The 15142-nt window shown below is 67.0% G+C and overlaps 1 protein-coding gene across 2 annotated transcripts; it reads left to right on the forward strand.

Moving 5' to 3' along the window:
* The first annotated feature begins 2310 nt into the window (after positions 1-2310).
* Positions 2311-14788, forward strand: CD81 (CD81 molecule). Of its 2 annotated transcripts, none has more exons than XM_036281129.1 (8): positions 2311-2409; positions 10972-11086; positions 11916-12013; positions 12755-12829; positions 13101-13205; positions 13510-13608; positions 14081-14167; positions 14243-14788. In XM_036281129.1, the coding sequence occupies exons 1-8, from the start codon at positions 2344-2346 to the stop codon at positions 14303-14305; spliced, it is 708 nt and encodes a 235-aa protein (XP_036137022.1). In that variant the 5' UTR covers positions 2311-2343; the 3' UTR covers positions 14306-14788. The 2 variants fall into 2 exon arrangements, with proteins under 2 accessions (XP_036137022.1, XP_036137023.1); XM_036281130.1 differs by lacking the exon at positions 2311-2409 and adding an exon at positions 9450-9573.
* Positions 14789-15142: the final 354 nt, after the last annotated feature.

Genomic DNA, 15142 nt, shown 5'->3' on the forward strand with positions numbered 1-15142 from the left:
GTGTCGTGTGTCAGTGCGACTGGCCATGGGTCCCAGATGGGACATTCTTTTAGGGGTGTCCCCAGGTGAGATGAGCGTTTGAGTGGGTGGGCTCGGTGCAGCAGGGGCCCTCCCACGTGGGTGGTGGCGGGTCATCCAGCCCACGGAGACCTGAGCGGAACCGGAGGCGGAGGAAAGAGGAATTCTCCCGTTTTTCCTGCCTGGCGGCTGAGCTGGGACACGTCGTTTTCTGTCGTTTTCTCCCGCCTTCCGTCTGGGACTCAGACCGTCGGCTCCCTGGCTCTGGGGCCCCCAGACGGGAATTGAACGACCCCACCCACTTCCCAGGTCTCCGGCTCACAGGCGGCAGGTGCTGGGCGTCCGGGCTCCATAATCTCCTTTATAATATATAGTATGTCACACACACACACACACACTGGTTCTGTTTCTCTGAACACGGGTAGGTCCTCTTCAGTCCTCGTAAGCTCAATTGGTGGACCACTGGGCCGGGCACTTCCGAAGGCAGCCTTGGGACGGCCCACATGTGCCAGCGCCTGGAGGTGGCCCTGACCTACGTGGCCCATTTTCCCAGTGAGCCCCAGGTGCCTGTGAGTATGGGTCCCACCGGGGGGCCCAAGGCCGCCGGCTGCCACTCTCGAGGCCACTGAGCCTGGGAGGCCTCCAGCCGCGCTCCCTGCAGTCAGGACGGAAGGAGCACCGCGCTGGCCTCGACCCCCGTGCCAGCCCTCCTCCCCACCTGCCCTACGCCATTCTGCGGTGCTCTTTCAAGCATCCTAGGAATTTCCTCCCTTCTTAGAATTGACATGAGACACCGTGGGTTGACATCTGTCACTGTCACCAGGGCATAAGGACCTTGAGGGGAGGCGTCCTGGCTGCCCAGCTCCTCACCGGCTGTACCTGGAATAGTGCCTGGCACACTGAATATCCGATGCTGGCACAACCAGCTCTGGGGATGGGCACCAAGGACCGGAGTGCATGGTCATAATGCATGGTTCTGCCCTGGCCCCGTCCCTGAGGGTGGGCTCCATGTCCTCTCCACGCCCCTCCCAGAGGGCCCAAGGAAGGCCGTTCTCCGAGGGAGGGTTCAGGTGACTGTGGACAGGGGGGCTGGGGGTGGGGAGCAGGTGCCCGGGACATCTGAGTGAGTGTTTCCTCACGCCAGAGGCCTGTTCTGCCTCCTCAACGAAAAGAAACCTAGCCGACCCCCAAGCAAAGACTTTTGTCACTCTTACTACAATGTCGCTTGGACACGCACAAACGTGACGCTGGGTTCCCGCGTACATCTGGAGCTATCACGCAGGCGTGAAGCCGCAACACGTGTTTAAATTCACCAAGGACGCTGCAAAGCCAGTGGGCACAGATGGACACGAAAGGCTGCCCCGCCCAGCACGCGGCCCCTGGCCACCCACGGCTGCTGCTCACGAATGCAGTGAAGACCCGGTTCTCGCCGCGGCGCTGGCCAGATGTCAAGTGGTCAGTAGTCATTTCCATGTCTTCCCTGGCTGTCACCTTGCTGCAGGCTGTGAGGTCTGGCCCCCACACTTCTGCAGGAGGTGGGGCACCACCCCCACCCCTTGTGCATAAAATACACAAGATGGGAGCTTCTCCTACAGGTGGCTTGGGCTTCCTGAGCACTTGACACTAGTCTAGGGGACGCCCTCAGTGACCTGTCCAAACACAGACTCCTGTGACAGCGTCAGCAGCTCCCGGGGCCACAGGGAAGGGGCTCAGCTGCCCGGAATCGCCTTCCAGGATCTCGGCAGAGGCCCCCCGCTGCTCTCAGGCCTCATCACCCACTCGGGCGCCCCGCCGCGCTGGGAGCAAAGCGGGCTGCTCTCCTGGCCTTAGCCTTTGCTGGCACGTCACCTCTTCCAGGGAGCCTCCGTGGGTAGCGCGAGGCGCCTGAGGAGGATGGTGGGAGGGAGGGAGAGGTTCTCCCCTGGCCTTCCTGGCTGCAGGCCTGTTCTCCGACGCAGCCCCTCGGGGGCTCCAGGGTGCCCAGCACGGCGCGCCCCGGGCTGGGGCCCTGGCTGCACCCAGACCCTGGAGCACGCAGCGCGGGCCGGGGGCGGGGCCTGCGGGGCGGGGCCTGGCGGGGGCGGGGCCTCGCCCTCCGTAAGTAGCGGCGCGGGGCGCGCGCTCCATCAGACAGCGAGCGCGCAGCGGCGGTGACGGCTCCACGCGTCGCGACCCGGCCTCCCGCGCCACTCGTCCCGCGCCCCCCGCGCGTCCCGTCGCCCGACCCCGCCGCCGTCCGGGCCCCCGGCTGCTCGCCAGGCCCCAGCGCCGCGCCCCGCCGCCCAGCACCGGCCCGCGCCCCGCAGGCCCGCCGCCCGCGCCGCCATGGGGGTGGAGGGCTGCACCAAGTGCATCAAGTACCTGCTCTTCGTCTTCAATTTCGTCTTCTGGGTGAGCCGCGGCCGGGGGGGACGGGCAGGGGCGCCCCCAGAGCCCGCAGGCCGCGGGCCCCGCTAGGCCACGCCGAGGGGCGCAGTCGGGCCGCCAAGTTGTGGGGCCACCTGTGCGCGCCCCACAGTGCGGGCTGGGGGTCCTGGGCGGGCAGGCCGCGGCGGGGGGTCGTTCAGGCCACCGCGTCCCTCGCTGGCGGCTTGGGGGGCCTGTGGTCGTCGGAGCCCGGAGCCCCGCAGCCGGGCCGGGGCGTTTCGGGGCCTTTCGGGGCCTCGGGTCCCTTCCCGCTTGGTGGTGGGTGCGCTGCGGGGCGGGTTCGGGCTCCTGTATCCGGCCCGCTAACCCCCTGGCTGCTGTCTCTGGGACCACCCTGCCTCGCGGGGTGGGGGTGGGGGGCTCGAGGGCGGGGCTTACGGCGACCCGCCCCCATGAGCTCATCCGGGCCACCGCCCCTAGGTGGGTGGCCCGTCTGGGGGGGTTGCATCCTGGGTCTCAGTCTTGGGGACCGTCTACCCCACTCCTGGCCCAACCCAGCTCATGCCCCAGTCAGCTGTTGCCACTCTGGGGATCGCTTGGGGGGGGGGGGATGTCCAGACTCCCTGGGCCTGGTGTGGCCTGTGTGCTGCGGTGCCTGCACCCTGGTGGCCCCAGTTTGTGGGGCCCGATCCTCTGCCCTCCTCACCCAGACCAAGATTCCAGCCTGGCTTTGCCCCTGGCGGCCAGGGAGGCCTTCAGGGGAAGGGAATGGGGCTGCCGCAGCCTTCTCGTTGGCACAGGGCAACCGCCTGAAGACCTGGGGGTCCCTGAGCTCGGGGGCCTGGGTCGGGCCTTGGGCACCCACTTTGGAAAGAAGCGCCCGCAGGATGGTCATGTTTGGGTGCAGGAGAATCTCGGGGCTTCAGCCTGAGAGTGTTTCCTGATCTGGGTCTCAGCCAGTGACGGTCGGGCTTTGACTTTTGTTTTCACTTCTGTGGTGTTGGGATTGGAGAGGGGGTGGAGGGACCGGGACTGGGCGGGTGTCAGAAGCCCCTCATGGCCATGCCCTGCCTCCCCTGGCCGGTCCCCTCCCAGCCCCCTCCACGCTGCTCTGCTGCTGGGCTGCTCACCCCTCTTCAGGTAGGACCAGGATGCTGTCGGGTAGACAGTGTGTTTCTCAAGTGGACACAAGAAGGGGGAACTTTTAAAGTGGCTCCTGGAGCAAGTATGTGGGGTGAGGACATCTACTTTCCACCTGGACAGCCAGGACTCCAGGGTGGTTCTCCGGCAGCGAGGGATTTGGGGTGGAGAGGACAGGGACTGGACTGAACCCTAGGGGTGGAGTGGGGGTGTAACATCAGCGTGGGGGTGGGCCAGGCGTGGACCAAGCAGGTCCCAGGGCCTTTGCTGAAGGGGTGGCCTCATCATGGACTTAGTGTTTGCCTGCTTTGGCCCTGACAACTAGGGGTCAAAGGGGCACTCGGACACCCCCCTGTGGCCCCTGAGCCTGGATGTGAGGGCAGGGACTCTGTGCAGGAAGTGGACGGTAGGCGGAGGAAGGGGACTTCACCAGGACTGTACTGTCCCTCCCACCTGCCCAGCTGGGGCTGTCTCCAGGGCAGCCCGCCCCGCCCCGCCCTGCCCCCCTCTGAGTTCAGCTGGTGAACCTGGTGGTTTCCCAGGCAGCTGGGGTGGAGGCCTGACACTCCCCAGGGGCATTCTTTATTGAGACAGAAGAAAATGTTTCCAGGGCCTCTCCCCTCCAGGGCCTGCCCTGCCCACCCATAGTCACCATGGTCCAGTCACTGTGGTCTCACCCACCCATCTGGGTCACCCTGAGGTGGGGGATACGGAGCTGAACCGTGTGGGCTGGGGCACACCCTGGAGGAGCCCCTCGTACCCCCCTGCATCGCCTGGCTGAGAGCATGGTGCCTTGGCGTTGGACCTGGGTAGAGGCCCCTCCCCACTGCTCTGGTCCTGGGCCTCGGCTTCCTCCTCTCTAAAGCGGGACCCTCCGAGTCCTGTCTCCCAGGAGTGTTAGGGATGAGCTCACACCCGGGCCAGGCTCAGGAGATGGATGTGGCCTGGTGTGGGCCCTGCCTTGGGGAAGAGGCTCCGGCCCTGGGTGGAAGGAGGGTCCCAGTGCCCCGCCTGATTTGCTTGTTGTACATCCCGGTCACAGAGCAGGAGTGGGTGCCGAGGGCGGGAGCCAGAGGAGAGGGTGATGGTGGTGTCTGGATCCGGGAACGTTTAGGTTACATTTCGGAGAGTAAGCGGCTCCCATGTGGAAGTGGCCTCAGGCAGCCTGGCATGCGTGTCCAGGAAGGTGCCCGGTCGCCCTGCACGCCCACACAGGCATGCACCCCTGCTGAGACCCTGGGCCCCAGGCGGCATCCCCTCGGTGTGCCCGCCCACCGCCTGCTCGGGGGGCTCCCTGGCTGGCCGGGCATCGGCTGTGCGGCAGGGACAGTGCAGGAGGCCCAGCAGCAGCCCGGCCTGAGCAGGGACAGTGCCAAGCAGCATGGACGTCCTGCCCGTGGGGGTGGGCCGGGAGCTTCCTGGCAGAGGTGGCCGGAACCCGAGGTGCCGCTGCTGGGCAGATCAGGGAGGTGCTGACCTGAGCTGCTGACCTGGGGCAGGCGACTGGTCTCACCTGGGAAATGAGTGTGACGATAGCCCTGGAGGTGCCACTGGTCCTTGCGGGAGGAGAGCAGCGAGTGTCCCCTGCCTGGGACTGGCGGTCCCCCCACCGAAGGCCGTTGGTGGCTGCCATCCAGAGGCAGGGTGGCCGGCCTGGCTGGGAACTGATGAGAAGCCTCGCTAACTGGCATTTAATTTCCCTCCCAGACAGCACATGACCGTCTCTCAGTGATTCCGCCGCCTTCCTTCCGGGAGAGTGGTTGTGGCCCTGGCAGGCTCTGGGCGGGGTGGGCGGGCAGGGATTTCTTGCGCCTGGTTTCAGGGGGTGGCGAGTGGGCACCTCGTGCTCCTGGGCTTTGGGGAAACAGCTTTGGGTGAGGCCAGGTTGAGAGGAGGAAGTCTGAGGTCTGTCCCTGGGGCGGGGGGGCCTCAGCGAGGGGCCTGGGACCCTCCCCGTGGCGTCCCCAACACTCAGCCCAGTTATGCTTCCTGTCTGCACGGACGGCCCCAAACCACCTGCCCAGGGACTCGGGCCCAGACTCCGCTCTGCGCCGGAACCATGAAGGGGAGGAGCTGGGCTGTAACATCAATAAGGATGATAGTCCAGGAGCCGGTGGGCGGGCGAACCGTCACCTTTGCCCTGGCCCCGTGGTTTGGAGAGGGCCCTGGGTGGGGGGTGGGAGGGAAGCCCAGCGGCCCTGGCACCCCAGGCCGGGCACTAAGCGAGGGCTAGGTGCTCAGCCGGGAGAGAGCAGCTGTGGCCAGACAGACAGGCTCACCTGGGCCTCCCTCCTGCCCAGCAGAGTGTGCTGTGAGCCAACATTTCCAGAAGCTTCTGGGCCTGCCCGTCCCCACAGACACACTTTGTACTTTGGGGCCTGGCCCCGCCCCTCCTGATGGCAGAGCAGGCTTGCATAAGACCACTCGGGGGCCTCCACGTGGCCCTCAGATGCTGGGGAGAACCCGAAGGCAGCCAGGGGCCATCCCCAAAGGGCTGACAGTTGGATCTCCCATCCTAAGCTGGCCATCAGTGCCTTGGCAGTAAGGACACCTGGGACAGGGCAGCCACCCTCCCTGGGCACAAGGGTTGTGAGGGTGCTCCGGGCAGGGTGGCACCCTAAAGTGCCGTGGAGGTGTGGGGAGCAGGGACCTGCTCTCCCTCTTCCTTAAAGCCATGGCCCTGCTACTAACTTTGGATGTTATTGGTGTGACGTGATCATTGTCAAGGAGCTGAAGGGCCAGGAAGCTAGGGCTGCCCCGCTGGGCAGAGCAGGTAGGCAGGTGACCCACCTGGCGGCCTTGCCGCCACACAGGGATCTTCTGTACTGACCGTCCTGTGCCCAGGTCAGCCTCAGGGAGACGTCTGGGGCACCTGTAACCTGTCTTTCCTGTGCTATTACCTGTGGGTGGCACTGAGGTTGGTTCTGTGCTGCAGCTGAACCCAGCTCCTGGCGGTGGGCATGGAGACTCGGGCCAAGACCCCTGAGGTTCAAGGCACTGGGCGCAGGTGTGGGAGCAGGAGAGAGGGCCCCAGAGCTCCCTGCTGTGGGGCTTGGGTGCGGGGGCTTCTGAGGACAGTGGTTTGGGAACCAGTGACCGCAGTGTGCCCTGCCGCCCGGGCTCACAACTGCTGCTCTGCTCCCCACACGAGGGGCCCGGTCCCCCACCTTCTGGAGGGACAGGCAGCCCTTCCCTCTGTACGACCTGGTAACAGCTCCGCTCACACGAAGGCTGACCCCTGTGCCTCCTCCTGGGCCAGGCCCCTGTCACGGGGAGATAAGGACACTGAGGTTCACAAGTGACCATGTGAGGAAGTGGTGGGGCAGCTGCACGGAGCTGCAGACCCGCGTGGTTTCTAGCCCAGCACGGCCCCAGGGCCCTGGGCTCCCCGGGCGGGCGGCCACACCTGGCGGGGAGCGGTGCTGACCCTGGACTAGCCTGCGCCAGGCAGCTTCTCGGTGCTGCTGGCCGGGGACACCCTGCCTGGGCCCACCCACACCCATGTCCCTCCCCAGTGGTGTCAGGCCCACCCAGGTGTTCCTTGTCGGAAGTGTGGCCCCTGCACCCTTGTCTGGCAGGGCGCTGGGACCTCTGTGTCCACATGTCAGCAGGGCCCAAAGGGCAGAGGGGGGCTTCCCACAGCAGAGGCCTTCCAGCCAGTGCAGTGGTCTGGGGCGGGGGGGCACAGGCCACCTCCTGGACTCCCTGAGCAGGCAGTGGGCAGCCAGCTTGGGGTCTGCCCGGGTCCACTCCCCCGTGCACTGAGAGGTGGCTGGGGTTCCAGGGGCCTGCGGTCACCTCTCGGGGGGAAGTGTCACCTGTGTTCCCCAGCAGTGGGGCCCAGGAGGGCCAGTGTCCTCCCGGCTCAACTCCCACACCTATTTTTAGATCCCTTGCTAGGCGGCTTTGTGAGGTCAGGGAGCCAGGGAGGTCTCTGCTTCCTGGTGGGGTGGGGTCCCTGCTCGTCCGTCCGAGCGCACGTCTTCCTGCCTCATCCGGCCGGGGGCAGCGCCCACCTCGGGGGAGCCTGAGATGGGCCCTGGGTCACCAGGAGGGAGTCTGGCCCTGTCCGCTCACGGCGAGCGGGGGCGATGGCCAGCCTGCGGGGACCTCTCCCCCACTGCCCTCCTCCATTCTGCGTCTCGTCTGGAAGTGTCTTTGCTCGGCTCTGGCTGGTCCCCCGTGTCGCCAAGGGCGTTTCCTGCCCTACTTCCTGCCTCTGGCCTGCCCTGGTCTCCAGGCCCCAGGACCCCCAGCTGCCCAGCCAGGCAGGGGGGTGCAGGGCGTTTCCCCAGCGAGCATGCGCTCCCCTCGCCGTGGCGGGGGAGGTGGGGAGCAGAGCCCGGGCCCTGGGTGTCCCTGGCTGGCACCCTCCCTGGTCACAGTGGGCTGCCCTCGGAGAGGATGAGCACTGGGGCCGGAGCTGGAGACCGGCCGTCCTTTAGAGGGAGTTGTCCTGCTGCCGTGGAATGCGTGGGCAGGACTTGGGGGGGCTCCGGGGCCTGCCTGGTGGGGGTGGGGAGCCGGATGGCTGGCCTGGGGGGTGCCCCTGTCTGGGTCTTTGCAGAGGGTGGGGTGCCAGCTGGGCTCTGGCTGGGGGTGAGGGCGCCTCAGGCCTGCCTGGCAGCACCCCCCGGAGTTCCCTCGCAGCAGCTTCTTGGAAACGGGGCGGCTAGGCAGCCGTCCAGCCAGTGCCGGCGTGTCTGCTCTCGGTAAGGCGGGGTAAGGAAACAGACAGCCCTCCGGGTCACGGAAGCCAGCGGGGGGGGGGGGGGGGGGGCTCTGTCCCAAGAACTGCCTGCCCCCCAGTGGGTGCTTCCTTCCCGCCGCCAGCTGGCAGGAGAGGTGCCTGTGGCCCGTGTGCATGGCCGGCGACACCTCCGATCAGCCGGACTCCTGCTGGTGACGAGGCTGCCGTCCGAATAGAGCAGCACGGTGCCCGGCGCCCACGGATGTCAGCCTACGTCCGGTCACTCCCTGTCCCACAGGAAGGACGTTTCTGCTGGCCTCCCTGAGCGCGGGGCCTCGTGAGGGGCCCACGGGGGTCCTCGGCCCGTGCTCACTGGGGCCGCCGCAGAGGGGCCCAGAATGTCCGCTGCCCCTGATGGGCCACAGCCACCGAGATGACAGCTCAGTCCTTTGGGACCCAGAAGAAGCCTACCCCTAAGGGCCTTGCTGCCTAGAAGCTCAGCCACCAGGGGGTTGGGGGTGGGGTGTTGTTTTTTTTTAAGTTCTGATGTGAGTAGAGGCTGTGAGCCCGCCCCGCCCCCACAGCGGTGGGCAGTCCGCCAGCCCCACGTGTCCTGGCCCCGCGCTCCCTCCAGCCCCCCAAAGCCAGGCAGCCGCCAGCCTGGGGGGCGAAGAGCTTGGGGCCCAGCGTGGGTTTAGCCTCAGCAGTAGCCGTCCCGTGGCAGCCCTGGTGGGTGGTCCTCGGCAGCGTCAGGTGGCCCCTCTCGTGGTTCGGGGCCTCGTGGGGTTTGCGCGTCCCCGACGGCCGTGACGGGAGCTGCTTTCCACAGGGGCGCTCGCCATCCAGATGTCCTCTCTGGGGAGGCGTCTGTTCGGAAAGTTGGGCCGTTTTCTTACTTGGTGTTTTGAAAGTGCTGTGGCAGCTTGGGGCGCCGGCCCTCCTTAGCGCACCCAGCCCGGCGCTGCTGTTTCGGGGCCAGGGTACGGGTTCTAGGCCTGCAGACGCCTTCCCACCTCCCTCTGCTCTGCAGTGTGGGCAGCTGACCTTGCAGGCCTGGGGGGACCGGGGCCGCTGGAGGGGGCACTTCAGCCAGGCCCCCACCCTCAGGCCAGGCTGGGCATCTGGAGGAGCCCTTCCTCAATGAGGGTGACGGCTGTGGAAGCCCCCAAGGGGTCCTGGGGTGAGGAGCTAGCTGCGCAGGGAAGGTGGGGTGGCCCAGGCGCCTCTGCACACTGGGCTTCCCTCTGCCCGGAGACCCAGGCTCTGACTGCAGCGGGAGGCCCTGGACGGGCTCCCGCCCCTCCCCCTGTCCTGGAACATCTCACAAAGCCGGCTCTGGACCACAGTTTCAAAACAGAGTAAGTGATGTTTTCAGGCCAGAGTTACCACGGCAACCCTCAGCCTCCCCGGAGCCACAGATGGCAGCCAGCTCTGAGAAGGGAGGACTCTGGGCACCTCCCTGCCCCCTCCCACCCCTCCCCCTGTGCATGTCCAGGGGCCCCCCAGCCCTCTCACAGGTGTGACAGGCACCAAAGAACAGGGACAGGATGTGGGGTGCCTGGGGCCCCGCCCTTCCAGGGGCATGCAGGGGCCTTGGAAGGGGACCTTGGCCAGCAGGTGCACAGGGGACCCTCAAGGATGGAAAGGGCTTCACCGCCGTGGCCCCTCCCTCTCTGGGTGGGGGGTGGGGGACCCAGGCCCCAGCCAGTGGGGGTGGAGGGTGCCAGGGGTGCCAACAGTTTCCCCTTGGTCAGAGCCCAGCTGCTGCTGGATGCCTGCGGTCCCTCGAGCCGCGCAGTGTGGAGGGTCCCGGGGGTGGGGCGCAGCCCTCCTGCTGCTCGCCGTTGCCCGTGTTACCTGCCTGGGAGTCCCTCGGCTCCTCGGCGGTTTCCTGGGGGTGGGTGGTGGTGCTGGGCCTGAGTGTCACACACAGAACGTGTGCCCCGTTACCCAGACCTTGGGGACGAGCACGGGGCTGGTCAGCTGGCTTCTCGGGGTCTGTCTGGGTTTTTCTTCCCCAGTGGACACGTAGCCGTGGGTGTGGGGTCCCCGTCTGGAGGTCCTGGTGCTGCGCTGGGAGGGCCTCGGCTGACGCGTGGACGGCAGGGAGGCCGAGGCGGCGGGAGCTGGGGAGCTGGCAGGCTGCGGGCCAGGCCTTCGCCAGAGCTGTGGGAGACGTCCCTCCTCGGTGGGCACTCCGGCCGGGAGCCCGGCGGGAGGCCTGGGCAGCGGGCTGCCACTTGCTTGCCTGGGTTGGTCAGATGCTCAGGTGGGCAAGGGCCCGGTGCAGCAGGCTGGGCTCGTCACCAAGGGCAGACCCCTTGCCACTGAGCCACAGTTCGGGGAGGGCCCTGGGAGTCCCCACCCCTCGCAGGCCCTCCTTCCTGCCCCCTCTGCTCGGGCAGCTCCCTCCCGGCCCATCTGGAGAGTGTGGCGGGTGCTTCCTTCCTGGGGCTGCAGCTGCCGTCCAGGGGGCACTTGGGTTCATCCCGCACGCCGGCCCCTCCCTCGCCCCGGCTGCCTCCCCTCCTCCGCACCAGCCCCAGTGGTGGGTGGGGGCCAGCAACGTGGTCCCTGGTGGTCGGAGCGTCCTCGAGACCCCGGCCTCCTGGGGCAGAGCAGACAGCAGAGGCCCTCGGGCCACAGGCTGGCGGAGTGGAGGCCGGCACCTGCCTCTCCGGTGGTGCGGCGTGTTCCAGGTCCCACATGCACAGTGCTGTGGGCCACCTGTGACACCTGCCCTGTCCCTTCCCCAGTTGGCCGGAGGCGTGATCCTGGGTGTCGCCCTGTGGCTCCGCCATGACCCGCAGACCACCAACCTCCTGTACCTGGAGCTGGGAGACAGGCCCGCACCCAACACCTTCTACGTAGGTGAGTTCACGTGGGCCGCCTGTCCTGGGCTGGGCCAGCACGGTAGCTCAGCAAGGTATCTGGTCATGAGCTCCACGTGGCCAGATGGTCCACGAGGAGCCAGGGCCGGAGTGGGCTTGTGGGGGGCTTGTGGGGGGCTTGGGGCTTGGGTGGGCAGGAGGCCATGAGGAAGGGCTTTCTGGGCCAGAGGGGAGACGGAGCCAGAGAGCCTGTGGGGTTCGGTCAGCCTGGGGCCTCGAGGCCGGAGTGGGGCATCGGGGCCTGGGCACCCCCCACCCTAGGTGTCCAGGGACCCTCCCAGCCTTCAGGCTAGCCCCCAGGGTGGGGCCTCGGGCAGAGTCGAGCCCCAAGCACCAATCCCAGGCGCTGCCCAAAGCCGCCAGGTTTGACCCCCTGCCCAAGGGCAGGGCAACAAGTGGGCGCTGCATGTCACCAGCAGGGGGTGCAGCAGAGGATGCCCCCAGATCCCCAGGCTGCCCCCTCCACCCACCTCCTAGGCCAACAGCTGGGCTCTCTCCACCATGGCACCAAGACAGGGTGGTCACCCTCTTCGGCCCACCATGGCCCAGCGACCTGTGGGAAGCAGAGCGGTGCAGGTTGTAGGGGTCACACAGGGAGCGGTCCCCTGAAGCTCGGACACCTCGTTCTCTGAGCACTCTCCAGAGTGCCACTGGTGCCGCACAGCGACTGGGCACCGGGAACTCACTGGGGCTGAGCTGCTCCAGGAGGCGTCGGGCATCAGCCCCTCCCTGGGCAGTGGTGTGCGCACGGCCCCCGGGGTGGCCCCGGGCCAGCGGGCACTGAGGGGCCTGTGTGCCCTCGTTCTCAGGCATCTACATCCTCATCGCCGTGGGCGCCGTGATGATGTTCGTCGGGTTCCTGGGCTGCTACGGGGCCATCCAGGAGTCGCAGTGCCTGCTGGGAACGGTAGGTCCGGGGCAGGGCTGGGAGGCGGAGGGGGCCGCGGGGGAGGCTGCGCGACCTGGGTCTGGAGCTGGGGCGCCCCGCTGCCTGTCTGGCCTTGGCGGCGGGGTCACGGCGGCCTGGCGACCGTCCCCGAAACGCTGGTGCCCCTTTCCCTGTTCGGTTCTTCACCACCACCGGGGCCGGCTGCTGCTGCGTCCAGGTCCTCAGTCCAAGTTCCCAAGTTGCTGTTTTTGTTTCTTAAAATGCCACAGATACAGTAAGATAGGGAGTGAGGCCCAACCTCGGGTGTCCCTGGACATGCCTCTGCTGACGTAAAGCTGAGATCTGGCCGTGGCATCCAGGGCCTGGCCCGTCGGGAGGCATGGCTGTGGGAAAGGCTCCAGGGGGGGAAGCAGGCACCCCACGTGGCCCCCTTCCTGTGGGAAGAGGGAGGAGGGGGCATCTGTGCCTTCCACTGGCCAATCCCCGACGCCATGGCCCTCCAGCTGCCGCCCTGCAGAGCCCCAGCCCGTGGGGATGACGGGAGCACAGGGCCACGCCTCGGACTCCGTGCCGCTCGCTCCCTGTGGCTCTGGGATGTGGGGGGGTGGGTACTGCCATCCACATACACGCACCCGTTGGTCATCCGTGGAAGTCGAGCCCCAGCCCGCATCCCCGGGCCAAGGCCCCTGGCAGCCCTGGGTCATCCCTGACCTGCTCTGACCCCTCCTTCTCTGTCCCCACCTGGCCCTGCCTTTCCAGTTCTTCACCTGCCTGGTGATCCTCTTCGCCTGCGAAGTGGCCGCGGGCATCTGGGGCTTTGTCAACAAGGACCAGGTGAGCTTGGGTCCACTCGGAGAGGAGGGAGGAGCACCCACTGTTCAGTGTGGGGGGACAGGTCCGACTGGGATGCTGTTTGGGGCTCCTCCTGGGGCCGGCCTGGTAGGAAGGCCCCAGAGGGCTTTCTGGAGGGGGTGGCATGGGGGCTGAGCTTGGGGGGCAGGGCTAGGATGGCTGGATCTGTCCTGGAAGCGGCCCGTCTTGGAGAGCCAGGGAAAGCATGTCCCCCGGGGACCTGCCCTCAGTTCTGTGACTGTCCCATCCCCAGATCGCCAAGGACGTGAAGCAGTTCTACGACCAGGCCTTGCAGCAGGCCGTGGTGGAGGACGATGCCAACAACGCCAAGGCCGTGGTGAAGACCTTCCACGAGACGGTGCGGGGCTGGGGAGCTGGGAGCCGAGGGACGGCGCGGTGGGGTAGGGGCGGGCTGTGGGGCCCCCTCGGTAAGCAGAGTCAGGGGTGCAACCTGTGTGTCCCTGGTGGGAATCAGATAGGCCAGGCCTGCCAGGGTGCTGGGGTCTCTGAGCAGCACAGCTGAGCAGGAGGAAGGGAGGGAGGGAGACCTTCCCAGCCCCCACCCCTAGGTGGGGCAGCTGCAGGGGCTCAGGGTCCTTGGCCACCTCCCCTCGGTCATTTCCCTGCTCATGCGGCTGACTGTGGGCCTCCCTTCTCTGCAGCTCAACTGCTGTGGCTCCAACGCACTGACCTCACTGACCACCTCCATTTTCAAGAGCAGCCTGTGTCCCTCCGGCAGCTCATTGATCAGCAACATCAAGGTGCGTGGAGGGGCGGGGCCTTCTGGGTGGGTCCTGGGTGGTGGCCAGGCTGCGAGCAGGGACTTGGCCCCACTGGGTGGTGCTGTGTCCCGAGTCAGGTGCTCTGCCCAGGAATTGTTTTGCCAGTGGCCCAGGGGGAAGGCAATTGGGTTCCCTGTTCTGATGGGGCAGCTCTCTGAGTCTGACTGCCAGTGGGCGTGGAGGGCACCCTGACCTCCTGGGTCAGCGCCCATCCTGTGCTTAGCGATCTCCGAGTGGAAGAGGACGCACACAGCAGGTCCCCCGTTCCGACTTTATTTTAAAACGATGTCAGATAGAACACGGCCGAGACAGGCCCCGATCACGCTTCTCCTGAGGGGCCGGGCTCCTGCGGCCCAGCGCTCTTTCCGCAATGACCCTGGGCTGCTGCACTGCCCATGGGGTCTGGTTCCTGGACATCGGCGCCCTGACCCCCCCTGGCTGTCCTCCACAGGAAGACTGTCACCAGAAGATCGACGACCTCTTCTCTGGGAAGCTGTACCTCATCGGCATCGCGGCCATCGTGGTGGCCGTGATCATGGTGAGTGGGGTGGGTGGGGCATCGCCTCAGGCCCCCGGGGCTCCTGGTACTGAGCGGCCTGCCCCCCTCCTGCAGATCTTCGAGATGATCCTGAGCATGGTTCTCTGCTGTGGTATCCGGAACAGCTCCGTGTACTAAGGGCTTCGCCACTCAGGCCGCTGGGACCCCTGCGGTGCCCCGGGACCTGGACATTGCCGAGGGGCTGTCATCCCTGTGTGTGTAACTTCTCTGGTATTACTCTGCTACACCTACGGGCCTTTTTACTTTCGAGGTGTTTTGTCCTGAAGTTTCCCGTTACCCTTTGGAGCTGACATCACCCAGAGGTGGCGTGTGGCCTGGGGGACTGCAGGGCAGGGTTCCCTCTGCTTCCGGGGCCACCTGGGCGCCTGCCTGCCCGCCCCACCAGGCCTGTCCACCGGGCAGGCACCTCTCTCCAGCCCCCCAGTCCCCATGGGTCACGTGGCTCCCGCCTTTTTAACCCTGTTCCCGTCCTGCCCCGTCTCTCGAGCTGGTCTGTGAACAGCCTTTGTCGCACCTGCCCTTTCTAACGCGTCACTTTTCATTGTAACTACACCTTGGAAATCATTCAATAAACAAGGAAAAACCAGGCATGCTAACAAACCAGCCGGCCCCTTCCTGTACCCAGTGTCTGGGACCTGGGGGCCCACGGGGCGGAGGGGCCCGGCACAGGCGCTGGCTGTGGTCCCGGCTGGGCCCAGGTGTGCCGCCCTCCCTGTGGTGGGAGGTGATGGGGTCCCCGGGGGCACCCTGAGTGGCAGGTGCCCTTTGCCGGGCCCTGCGCCCCAGGGAACATCCTGCACCCCAGCTCAGCCACTCCCACTCCCACGTGGGCTGCGGGAGAGCGGGGGGGCGGGACGGGGCGCAGGTGCAGGTGTGCTGGGGTGGCCTGGGCTCCGAGGACGGGTGCGCTGCCCCCTGGGCGCTCTGCAGGGGCTGGGTGCGCCCGCCCAGCTG

Source organism: Molossus molossus, unplaced genomic scaffold (assembly GCF_014108415.1).
Source record: "Molossus molossus isolate mMolMol1 unplaced genomic scaffold, mMolMol1.p scaffold_m16_p_31, whole genome shotgun sequence".
Lineage (NCBI taxonomy): Eukaryota > Metazoa > Chordata > Mammalia > Chiroptera > Molossidae > Molossus > Molossus molossus.